Here is a 12,699-nt window from a genome sequence, read left to right as displayed (position 1 = left end):
AGTCATTACTCCTGCCCCACTCCCACCTACCCCAGGTTTATCATTGCTGTGATCCAGTTCCTATTTGAATGGTGGAGTGTCCTATTAGCCCAATGACTTTAGTACCCTGTTGGAATCCAAATCTTCCTTCTGGGGTAATTCATCTCTTAGCCTCAGCCCTGAGAATAGAACATGTATGTGGTCTCATTTCTGCCATAGACACACCAAGAAAAACTCCAGATGTCTACATATTGGCAACAAGAACTTCCCATTCCTTCAAGATAAAAATCTTAAAACTTTTGGAAGGCAGACCAAGAACAAGTAAGACATCTAGGGAACTAGATTTCTGTGAACATTACAGACATGACTGTACAGCAAAGCTCTGAAATTCTGACTATGTAGAAGGGCAGCACAGGGCTGTCAATAGAGTAATTTGGCTGGAAGGTGAGACTCATGAGTCCAAACCTGGATCTGCCACTGCCTGGTTGTGTGATGTTACACAATTCACTTCTCTAGATTCTGACTTTTCATCTTCAAAATAAGGACAAAAATACCTACTGAGCCTACTTCAATGAGCTGCTATAAGGAACTTCTGAGAAAATGGATGAGAAAATGCTTTGGAAAAAGTATAAAGGCCTGGTTAAATATGTGATGTTAATATTAGTCCTTGTTCCCATTCTTGGAGATCTATCTTGGGTGTGAGCAATGAAGTTATGAACTGACTCTACACTTGAGGAGTATAAACTAACATTGGACTTATTTTCACACCAAGTATTGGCTTCTCTAGAGGTATGGGGAGGAGGGTTATTGATATGAACCTAGGGTTTTACAGATGTATGGATCTCCTAGTACAGAAAATTCCTCCATAGATGCAGATCAGCAACTTCTGTACCTCTCAGAGAGCTACCTGGGGCACTGAGAGGTTAAGTTACACAGCTGGTATGTGGCAGGGGTGGGATTTGAGCCCGGGTCTTCTTGACTCCCAGACCAACCTGTTATCCACTACACCACTCTCTGCTTTTCTTTAACCTCACAACTAGAGTAGAATTCTCCATCCCCAAAAGGTACCAGGGAACCTGAGGGAAAGAAAAATTCCAAGACTTGGCATCTAGCTACAGGCTGAACCAACTGGGAAGAAAGTGTCATCCCCACCCCCTTCCCCAATGGCTAGACCCCAACACTGAATCTGTGGGTCCATCCCTGCCCTCACTCCCAAACCACCACAGACAAACATGCATATACACATGTACACACATATCCACACATATGCACGAGTGTGCGCACACGCACACACACGCGCACACACACACACACACACACACACACACACACCCCTGCAACTTTCTGTGTACGTCGGACCAGTTTATTGGTAAAATGAACATTAAGCTTCACAAACGCTGGGACAGTAAAGCTTCACGAACGCTGGGATGTGCTTTTCCTTTTAAAGAATTTCCACTGGACCTTGATAATGAGCATCCAGTCGTTGACATATAAACTCTTACAAGCGGAGGTGCACACATGCGCTTCAGGGGGGAGAAGGTGGCAGCGTCTGGGAGCTGGGGAGGGCTTCTGCACCATGCACAGGGAGCCCACAATTCATTTCCCAGCTTTCTGGGCCTTCTGTGCAGACTTGGTGACCTTGCCTGCCCCTCCACTCTTCTTCTCAACATTCTTGATGACACCTACAGCCACAGTCTGCCTCATGTCCCGCACGGCAAAGCGACCTGTGGAGGGGGTGGAAGAGAGGAGGAGAGTGAGAGGCAGACCAGACCAGGCGCCATACATGTCCATATCCACGGAAGAGCCAGCAAGCCTATCCCTAGCAGGCCAGTCCTCTGCTTTCCTCGCCTACTCTATTTTTTTTTTTTATGGCTAGGCAACGGGGTTAAGTGACTTGTCCAGAGTCACACAGCTATTAAGCATTATGTGTCTGAGGCCGGATTTGAACTCAGGTCTTCCTGAATCCAGGGCCAGTGCCTAACCCCTGTGCCACTTAGCTGCCCCCCCCACTTCTTGCCCAAACTATTACATAGCCTATTTTATAGATAATAATTGCCTACAGATAGAGCATACAGATAGAGAACTGGCCTTGAAGGCAGAAAGATCTAGGTTCAAGTCTCAACTCTACCATATGCTGTCTGTGTGACCCTGGGCAAGTCACCTAATTTCTCAGTGCTCTATAGGCAATTCTCCAAGACTGAGTTGCAAGGTGTTGACCTGCATTGGTAAAGGGAGTTTACTCACCTGGAAGTCCCCTATATCAATAAAATCACAGGTCCAGTTCCTATCCCTTTCGCTAACACCCTCCTAAGTGATCTCCCTGCTTCCAGTCTCTGCCTCTCCAATTCATCCTCCATGTAGCTGCTCAGAAAATCTTCTTAAGGCACAGGTCTGATTATGCTACTCCCTTTCTAAAAAACCATCATGGCTCCCTATTTCCCTATTGAAGGCCCTTCACAATCCCTAACTTTCCTGACTGATCTCAAACTAGTATACTTTAAGCACTCAATATTCCAGCCAAACAGGCCTACTAGCTGTTCTTTAAACTTGACCTGCCATGTCTTACCTCTATCCGTTTGCATTACTCACCCCCTTGTCCCCTCACCTCCACCTCTCAGAATCTTTATCTTGTCATAGGAGCATAGACCTAGAGCTGAAAGGAGTCTTAAAGTTTATCTAGATTATAGATTTAGAGCTGAGGTCATCTAGTCCAACTCCTTCATTTTACAGATGAGGAAACTGAGGCATAGGTAGCCATTTAGATCTAGGGCTGGATGTTAGCTCAGAGGTTATCTAGTTCAACCTGCTAATTTTACAGATGAGGAAACCAAGGCCTAAAGTCACCCAAGTCATAAACATTGGGGGTGGAATTTGAACCCAAGTCCTCTGACTCTAGGGTCAGTGCCCTCTCCACTGTACCATGCTGCCTCGCTTTAAGCCCTTCCTTCAAGGCTTAGCTCAGATGCCATCTCCTCTGTCATCTCTTCCTGATCCCCTTGTTATCAAGACACGCTCCCACTTCAAGTTTGCTATAGTGGTTGGGCCAGTCTCTACCTAGCCCTATCACTCCCTCATTTTTATCCATTACACATTTTGTGGTTTTAACAGGTTCTGGTTGCTGTCCTTCATTCTCAAAGAAGACTAAAATGTGCTTGGAGTCAAGCACAGTGTGTCTGACTGTGGTGGATCAGACTAATGAGTTTGGAATACTCTACCTCTCATGTTGTATTCTCCTGGTAGAATGTAAGCTTCTTGAAGTAAAGAACTGTTTTGTTTTTATCTTTTTTTGTTTGGGGGGAGGGAACTGGTCTTTGGACACCCAGCACTGAACACAATACCTTGTACATAGCGCTTCACAAATATTGTTTTCCCCCAAAAAAGTTTTGTTTGTTTGTTTTCCCATCTGGTATTTCACCAGTGTGAGAGACATGTCTTTTGGAAGCTCACTAATATGGATTGGCAACTCATCTGTTAATTTATAATCCCAGAGAGCTCCTGGAGCAGTGAGAGGGTAAGTGATTTGCCCATAGCCACACAGCCATATGCAACAAACGCAAGGCTTAACCCCAAGTTTTCCTACTAAGGGCAGTCCTCTATCCACTAAGCCAAGTTGCCTCTCTGTTCAACTGTCAAACTCCAGGCTAGAATCTCCTTCAGGTTCCATATCAGGTTTATCTCCCTGAAGAATATGCCTCATTGTCCTTTCAAGGAGTGCTACCCTTGATTGGACATGACTCCCCTTCATCTACAGGACTTCCAGTCATCTATAGGTCTGCAGCACGTCTATAGGACTGATCCTGGCAAGTAGCTTTAAAATGGTTATGGAGCTAGGGACCAGAGTTCTGGAGAAGTACAAGCTGGGTTGAAGAACTATCCTATCTCATTTCCGCTCCCTTTAGTCACTGATCTTCCTCCTCTTCCCTTTCCAAAGTCATTGTCGAACCCTTGAGTTCAGTGAAGACAGGTCCTGAATTCAGGGAGAGATGTGATTTCTAAGAGATCTCCATTCACCCCCAAGAGAGAGGCCCTCCATTCTCATGCCCAGGGACATTCTAAAATGCTTTCAACTGGTAGATGAGGGAACTCAGTGTGCACAATTCAGAATACTGACCCTCAGCGCACACAGACATTCTTTGTCTTATCATTTAAATGGTCTGGGTTGACTATGGGCAAAATAAGGCTCTCACCAACTACAGCCATTTCTCAGTGTATGAATTAGTGGCTTTGAGGATTATTCACAGCAAATCTTTAATTTTTGGTCAATTTCCCCAACCATATAGTATGCCCCAGGTCCTATCAAGCCCCTACATTCCATCTGATGTGTCTAAGAGAAAACCAGCTGAACCTAACAGCATTCTGAAATCATGCTAGTTAAGGAAAAAAAAGAAAACCAATATACTCCAAGAAAACCTTGCAGCATGCTCCTAAACTGCTATAATTGACTTTGGGATTATCTGTTGTTTACAATTATCTATAACACTGGCATGGATAATGGAGAGTTGGTTATAAATAGAGTCTCCCTGTTTCTGTCACTCCTGATAAGATGTCTGTCTGTACAATGTCTGTTGAATGGAATAGAGAAGCCAAGTAGTCTCTCACCAAGGGGAGGATACTGGGAGAAGCTCTCCACACACATGGGCTTCCCAGGGATCATCTCCACAATAGCGGCATCTCCAGATTTCAGGGATTTGGGATTATCTTCCAGCTTCTTGCCAGAGCGCCGATCAATCTTCTCTTTCAGCTCAGCAAATTTGCAGGCAATGTGGGCAGTGTGGCAGTCAATGACAGGCGAGTAGCCAGCACTGATCTGCCCTGGGTGGTTCAGAATGATGACCTATGGAACATAAGAGAAGGCTGAGCTCAGCCTCTGACCAAGTATCCCCCAAGTGCAACTCATAGGGTCCCTCTCTTCCTTCAACATGCACATCAAGCACCACATTCTACAGGAAATGTTTCCTGCTCCCCCCTAATTGCAAATGTCCTTTTCCCCAAGTACCTTGGCTTTGACTGGTTTTTATTTAGTTTTTAAATTTATTCTGTATATACTTATGTACTTGTCTCCCCTATTAGTATAATATAATATGATGTTTTAAGGTTTGCAAAATATTCTACAAATATTATCTTACTTGATCCTTATAATAAACCTGGGATATAGGTGCTATTATTATTTCCACTTTACAGGTAGGGAAAGTGAGGCAGACAAGGGTTAATTGATTTGCCCAAGGTCACAGAGCTAGTAAGTATCTAAAACTGGATCTGAACTCATCTTCTTGACTCTAGGTCCAGCACTTTATTTAAATTTATTCTGTATATACTTATTCTGTATATACAGAGCCACCCCAGATGTGATATGATATGTAGTGTTGTGTCTCCTTTGATTAGAGATTGTTTCGTTCTTAGTATTTGTATCCCTAATACCTAGCATGTAGTAGGTGCTTAATAAATGTTTGTAGATTGATTGATTGAAATATAAGTGACATAACACCACCATCAGATAATCCCTGATCTAAGGGGAGACATAGTCCAATGCTTAGGAAGCCCTAAATCTGATAAGGAAGTCCTAGACCTGCCCTCAAAGAGTCTTGTGTATGATGACAAAGTCCCAGACCCTAAGCACACTTCTCACTGCCTTCTGGAAGAATTTAGCTGAATTCGTCTCTAGAAAAGCATACATCTCCTGACAGCATCACCAGTTCTTGAACTGATCTCAACCCTGCTCCAACCTGTAACTTCCTGTTAGGCTTGAAGAAGGAACTACACCTTCACTAGATCTCACCTACAACAAGGGCTCCACCACTGCAAGACAACCAGGTTGGCAAAATGAGGGCATTTTTACCTTTCATTTCTTAAGTCAACTATATCCAACTCCTTCCCCAGATATAGCTGTGGCTTAATACTGGCTCTCTCCATTGCCAGGCCACATGAGGTCCCTGTTGGCTTGAATACTTGGAGAAAGGGGCCTCTGACTAACTATAAAGGAAGAGAGAGGAGAAGAGCCAGGATCAGGGACCTGAGTCCAGGGATGATTGGCCAAACTACTCATCAATGATGAGCTGCAGGGATGGTCTACAGAAATCTGGAATCCCTGCCTGTCTCCAAGTTAGACACAATAGAGTGGCACATTAAGTTATTATAATTGTTCCAGTTACCCTCAGGAAATTTAATGAGAGTTTCCAGTTGCAGCCTAGTGGTTCTGGCTGTGTCTGCTCCTGCAGAGGAAAACAGGCAGTCCTCAGCCCAGGGCCTTGGCACCACAAATACATATCCTTGGTATTGGTAATTTTGAAGGGAATGTAGGGTGCTGGCTGAGTGCTCTTCTTCTATGACCACAAGATGTTCCTGAGGCCTCCTCTAGGGTCAGCAGTAAAACTGTACTAAAGAATCACCTTATTCAAAAACCTCCATAGGCCAGCTTTGGCCTCACCTTGCTCAATTTCAGGCCTCTGTCTCACTTTCAAGACATCTTCTACTCATCTCTATGACCCTGGGCAAGTCATAAAACCTCTGATTGCCTCAATTTTCTCCACTGTAAAATGAGGGTAATAATAGCAACTACCTCACAGGGTTCAAGGATCAAATGAGGATCAAATGAGAACATTTTTGTAAAAAGTGCTTAGCACAGTGCCTGACACACAGTAGGCATGATATCAGTGCTTATTTCCTGCCCCTCTTCCCTTTCAGCCAGCCTGTTCACATTCTGCTTGGTTCATCACCTCCAATCCCTTCCCACAGGAGAATGGAACCCTGACCCTAGAGTGACCCTAGGATTTGATAGGCCAGTTTCTACCTTATCTTGCTTGGTTACAAGCCTCCACCACACTTCCCTACCCCTACCCTTTCCAGCTCCTCAGCTCTTCATTATCTTTCCCAATTAGAATGTAAGCTCCTTGAGGGCAACTGTCTTGCTTCCTTATATTTGTGTCCCTAGTACATATCACAGTGTCTGGCACATAATAAAGGCATAAAGTGCTCTATTCTCTATCTATCCATCCATCTATGCATCCACCCATCCATCTATCTTTCTATCTATCTAACTATCCTATCTGTCTATCACCTATCTTCATTGGCTCCCTATCGCCTCAGCGATATAAAATACAAATTTCTCAGTCTAGTATTTAAAGTTCTCCACAAAGTGATTCCAACTTACCCTTCCAGTCTGATTCACATTACACTCCTTCATACACTCTGAGCTAAAGTCAAGCTAGAATATTGGCTCTCCCTGGACTTCATATGTCATCACCTGCCTCTATGAATTATACTGTTTGATCCCAAGTGCCCAAAATGCACCTCTCCTCATTTGTACCTGTCAGAATCCTTTGCTTCTTCCAAGGCTCAGCTCAAGCAGCACATCCTCTGTGAAGCCTTCCTTGATCTCTCTTACCTAAAAGTGTTCTCCTGCTTTGAATTTTACCAGGAGCACTGAGAATAGTTTCTTTCACCAGACCACACCCTACCTTGTATTGTACTTATCAGGACATATACCACATACCTCTTAAAAGAATATAAGCTCCCAAAGGGTAAGGACTGTGTTATTTTGTATCTTTGTGTCCCTAGCACCAGATCCAATGTCTTGCACATAGTAGTTGCTTACTAAATATTTGTTGAGTTAAATTGACTTGAGAATCATAGAATGTTAGAGCTGATAGAGACCTCAAAAATCATCTAATCCAACATCTATAGAAATGAGAAAACTGGGGCCCAGAAAGGATCATCTGGTCCAACCTCCTCATTTTACGGATACATTTGAAAAAACTGAGATTGAAAGAGACAGAGAGAAATAGATGAAGGTAAGGGAAGGAAAGGGAAGGGAGAGAGAAGGATTTGCCCATCACACTGGTAGTTTGTGGTGAAGCTGGGACCCAGGTCCTCTACCTTCAAGTCCATACCCTACCTCCAAGTAGACTCTCAGGATTTTGACCTAAGTCAAGAAGAGTATGGTTCCCTTTTGGAACAATAAACTCTAAGGGAATCCTCTTTATGGAAATAGTGTCTCCAATGCCTAAATACCAGAAGGCCTTTTGGACGATCATAAGCTCTCTGTGTGTCAGAGATTGCTCTCACAGAAAGTCAGCAGTTTGGCTGGTTACTACCCAAATTCCCAGGACTATTGTAGGAGAGTGGCCCATGGGTTCACCCAGAAGAGCTCTAATATCACTCATTACCTTGGCTGGTTGGAGAATACCTTTCTCCCAAAAACTCCACCATATGTTCATACCTCTAGCATTAATGAGCAACTCACTACCTGGGTGACCTTGAGCAAGTCACTTGCCTTCCCTGGGTCTCAGTTTCATCATCTATAAAATGAAGAGGACTAGATGGCCTCTGGCATCCCTTCTTCCTCCAGATCTAAAATTCTATGACTCTAAGAAGCTCATACAGTAAAACTGCAGCATTGGTTGTAAAGGGGAAAAGATTTCAGGTCCCCAGCTTCCTAGTCCATAGTTCTAACAGAAGACTAGTTTAACTCTCCTTGAGCCCTCAGTCTACACCCTACTCTCCAGTATCCCTCCCTTACCCCCAAGCTGGGTCATTTAATTAATGAGACATCAGCCAAACATGTAAATAAGACTTCTGTGGGAAGTCACTAGGGCTAAGGTATGTCACAAATTCTATCAGTGAGGAAAGGGAAACCAGAATTCAACTTGTGAATAGTGAGAGGCCACTCTCCAGCATCTCCAGAGGCCTTAAGCTCAGTCCCCTACATTCCATTCCTCCCACAAATTGTCCCCTTCCTGTCTCATCAATCTCATTTTCCATCACCCTCCCTTCTTCCCTGCCTAACTCATACTCTCTTGCCCACTATAAGGCAGAGCAAAGAGGCTATATTTACCTGGGAGGTGAATTGAGCAGCCTCCTGGGGAGGGTCTGACTTGCTGTCACCACAGACATTGCCACGGCGGATGTCCTTGACAGACACATTCTTCACATTGAATCCTACGTTGTCTCCAGGAAGGGCCTCACTCAGGGCCTCATGGTGCATCTCTACTGACTTCACCTCAGTAGTGATGTTTACAGGAGCAAAAGTCACCACCATTCCTGGCCGAAGGATCCCTGTCTCCACTCGGCCCACAGGCACTGTTCCAATACCTGAGAGGAGACAGTAAGAGGTGAAGGAGGGGAAAACCAAGGAGCCACAGATAATCTAGAAAAAGAGAAGCTCCTGAAAATCCTGATGACTTTGATTGGAGATGCCAGGGTCAAAGACAACAGTGGGGGTATGGATAATTGAAATCCACCAATAATCCAAAGACCTCATTTCAGTCAAAAGCCCCCACCTCCTCTCCCAAACTTTTTATCAAAGTTGCCAAATGAATTAATTTGAGTTTCATTTTTTTTGTTCCTGTCCCCATGGGGTTTCTGAATCATAGGACCACAGATTTAGAGCAGGAAGAGACCTTAAAGGTCAAGTGCCTCTCATTTTTCAGATGAGAAAACTGAGGTATAGAAAGGTTAAGTGATTTGCCCAGGATCATACATCTAGGGAGTGTCTGAGATAGTATTTAAACTCAGATCTTCCTAATTCCAAGTCCAATGCCCTATATATTATACTATGCTGGAGGTGGAGATAATGAACTGAAATGGCTACAATATAAAAAGGAGTAGCAGGAAAAATCAGAAACTGAGCAAAAAAGAGAGAAATAATTAGCCAGGCAGATGGAAACAGACAGACTGAGATTCATACATTCATTGTAGCCAAAACAAGACTAGAAGTCCAAGTCCAGAGCTCTTTCATCTTTACACTTTTAGCCCTTTCTAGGCTTTCCTTAGGTCTACGTCATTCATTCATTAGTCAGTAATTTTAATGAGTGTTTATTATGTATAAGACTCCTACGGTAGGTGTTGGGATGGGGGTGGGGTGTCAAACAAACCCATTCTCTGTCTCATGGAGCTTATGGTGTACTCTCTGAGGTTTAAGCAGAGACAAGGAACAGCAAAGAGGAGATTGGAATTCTCACCTCCAATCTTGTAGACATCCTGAAGTGGGAGGCGCAAGGGTTTGTCTGTTGGACGGGTGGGGGGCAGGATGGTATCCAAGGCTTCCAGCAGGGATACACCACTGGCATTTCCTTCCTTCCGCTCCACCTTCCAACCCTTAAACCAAGGCATCTGGAGAGCAGAAAAGACAGCAATGAGAGCCAGGGCAAGAGCTCAACTGAGCTAAATCAAGAAAAAGCTGAGCTAGTCATTGCGAAGTGCAGGGTGGACCAATCAGCCAGAATCTGTTTGCTATGGAACACTGGGAAAATCTACTCTTGAATCAAGGATGTCATGGACAGCTCCTTATGGCTCCTTCAACAACCAGCTCTTCTTACTCCTCAAAAGCATAGATAGTTCTCTAATTTCAAGAGACATTCTAGCTCTGGCCTCCTGTAAATCAAGGTGACATATAGATACAGATTTTATAAGCTTTAGAGCTTGAAGGAATTTTAGAGACCAGCTAGTCCAGTCCCTTCATTTTACAGACCAGGAAACTAAAGGTGAAGTAATTTGCACAAGACATGGGCCTATGATTCACTACTAGGAAGTAGAAAAGTCAGAATTCAAATACAGTTGAGATAGAATAGAAGAAAGAATCATGGGCTCATAGCTCAGAGTTGAAAGGGGCCTTAGAAATGATTGAGTCCATATCACCATATTTTGCAGATGAGGAAACTGAGACCCCAGAGATGTGAAGTAACTTCCCCAAGGTCACACATTCATTCATTTGTTTACTGTGACACGGTTGGAATTTGAACCCTGATATCTGACTCCACATCCGGTACTCTTTCCATATGTATAATGTGCTCACAGAGAGAAAAGTACATGAGGCAGAAGAAATAAAAGAAGTGTAGAACAAGGCTAGGTGGTAAAAATAGAATAATAAATAAGTTGGAGTGAGAAACTCAGCCTGAATATCTTAGCCCCTCCAAGCTCAGAAGCCAGCAAAATACCAATGATCATTGGATCGTCTACTTCCTGTTTTTCCATCTTTTTCTCTTTCATCTCTTTTCTCTCCTCTTAGGCTGGGCCCAATGGCAGATGGCTAATTGCTGAAATATTTGTTTTAATTTGCTTCATTTCCATTTCTTGAAGATACTGAATGCTCAAAAATTTTCCATCGTCTAAGTATCTGCATTTCCTGTGGCAGGAACCCTATACCCATCTCCCTTCCCTCTTCCTGTCTAATCTCCCTCTCTTCTCTCATCCTGCCTTCCTTCCCCTCTCTTCTTTCTCTGCTCTTCCTTCTCTTTTCCCTCTTCCCTATCCCTCTAGGCCTGTTATCTCCCAATCCTTCTTTCTTTTCTTCTCACCCCTCTCTTTCACCTTCCCCATTCCTTTCTCTCCCTTCTTGCCCTTTATGCCCCTTCTTTCTCCTTCTCTCCTAACTTTTAACATTGATTTCAGGTCCTAGACTGAACTTTGCCACATGGCAACCTGCAGGCCCAGCACCATCCCAAGAGACTCACTACTCAGGTTCACAATACAAACTGAGAGCCAGGTACAGAATCATCCATACCCAGGGCCACACTAAGCCCTGACCCCCACCCCCCTCATCCCAGGATCCTACCAGGTCCAGCTGCCACATATAAGCCCTCTAAACTAGGGCCAGGAAAGAAAGGACCTGAGGAGCAGATCTGAGGGCAGCCTGAGCCTCAATGTGTCCTCTCTCTCCTGTGCTGTCCTATATCCTCCCCTTCCTTAACTGGCTCTCCTCCTCCCCACCATCTCAGTGAATAACTATGAAGGAAACCTTTGCTTTCCAGTTTTTCAAGGCCTTCACAATACCCTGCAGGCCTAGTTTGGAGGACCAGAAAAATAGAGACAGCAAAAAGAAGCCATGACCCTTTCCCTGCTTTATCCTCAGCTTATTACAGACACTCAGAGAGCTGGAAACTGCTGCAGATACACCTTGAGGAAAGCATTCTACTGGCCCAGGGTATTACATACCTGGCCTGTTCCTAGAGTGCTGATGAGAAGATATAAAGCCCAAAGACCACAGGAAGTCCCCAACACTTCCCTTCCCACCCCCTCTACCTACCCCTCCACCCCTCCAAGGATTTACTCAAGTGAGGAGGAACCCAGATGAGAAAATCCTTTGATAGAAGGCACAGTGGATAGAGTGCTGGGCCTGGAGTCAGGAAGACATGAGTTCAAATCTAGTTTCATACACTAGCTGTGTGACTTTGGGCAAGCCACTTAACCTGTTTGCTTCAGTCTTCTTACCTGTAAAATAGGGATAATAGTAACAACTATCTGGCAGAGTTGTTGTGGGAATCAAATGAGATAATATTTGTAAAGCTCTTAGCACAGTGCTATATAAATGCCAGTTATTATTATTTTTATTATTATATTGTTACATTGTATATGGTAATATATTATATTATTATATTGTCATATTAATATAACACATTACTGTATTGTGTTAATATTATTGATATTATTATAATATTCCCATCCTCTTAAAATTTCTCTAAAACAAAAAATCCTTTGGCACAGGGCTCTTTGCACAAGAAAAGGAAAATAAACATCACCTGCAAGTCCCACCAGGGCTAATCCCAGTATCTTACCTTAAGGATCATGTCACAGTTTAGAAATGGATGAGAAACAGGAGCCAGACAGAGAGAAAGGGAGGAATGAAGGGAGGGAGAGAGGAGGGGGAGGGTGGGAGGGAGGGGGAAGGAGGGAGAAAGAAGGAAAATGAGAGGGAAAAGGAGTGAAAGGGAAGGAGGGAGAAAGAAG

At 43.9% G+C, this 12,699-nt stretch overlaps 1 protein-coding gene across 1 annotated transcript in view; it reads right to left on the bottom strand.

Annotated features, from left to right (window-relative positions):
- Positions 1–1,326: 1,326 nt before the first annotated feature.
- The window catches only part of EEF1A2 (eukaryotic translation elongation factor 1 alpha 2), a 30,040-nt gene continuing 18,667 nt past the window's right edge, over positions 1,327–12,699 (bottom strand). Inside the window, exons 5-8 of the mRNA XM_027848799.1 lie at positions 9,936–10,086; positions 8,810–9,066; positions 4,579–4,813; positions 1,327–1,703 (exon numbers count right to left, since the gene is read on the bottom strand). Of these exons, the coding sequence (XP_027704600.1) occupies positions 1,576–1,703; positions 4,579–4,813; positions 8,810–9,066; positions 9,936–10,086 (771 nt within the window). The 3' untranslated portion in view covers positions 1,327–1,575. The remainder of the gene's footprint in view (positions 1,704–4,578; positions 4,814–8,809; positions 9,067–9,935; positions 10,087–12,699) is intronic.

Source organism: Vombatus ursinus, unplaced genomic scaffold (genome assembly GCF_900497805.2).
Source record: "Vombatus ursinus unplaced genomic scaffold, bare-nosed wombat genome assembly UNPS02000580.1, whole genome shotgun sequence".
Classification (NCBI taxonomy): domain Eukaryota; kingdom Metazoa; phylum Chordata; class Mammalia; order Diprotodontia; family Vombatidae; genus Vombatus; species Vombatus ursinus.
Note: the sequence above shows the minus strand (reverse complement) of the source record. Positions and strands in the feature narration are given on the sequence as shown.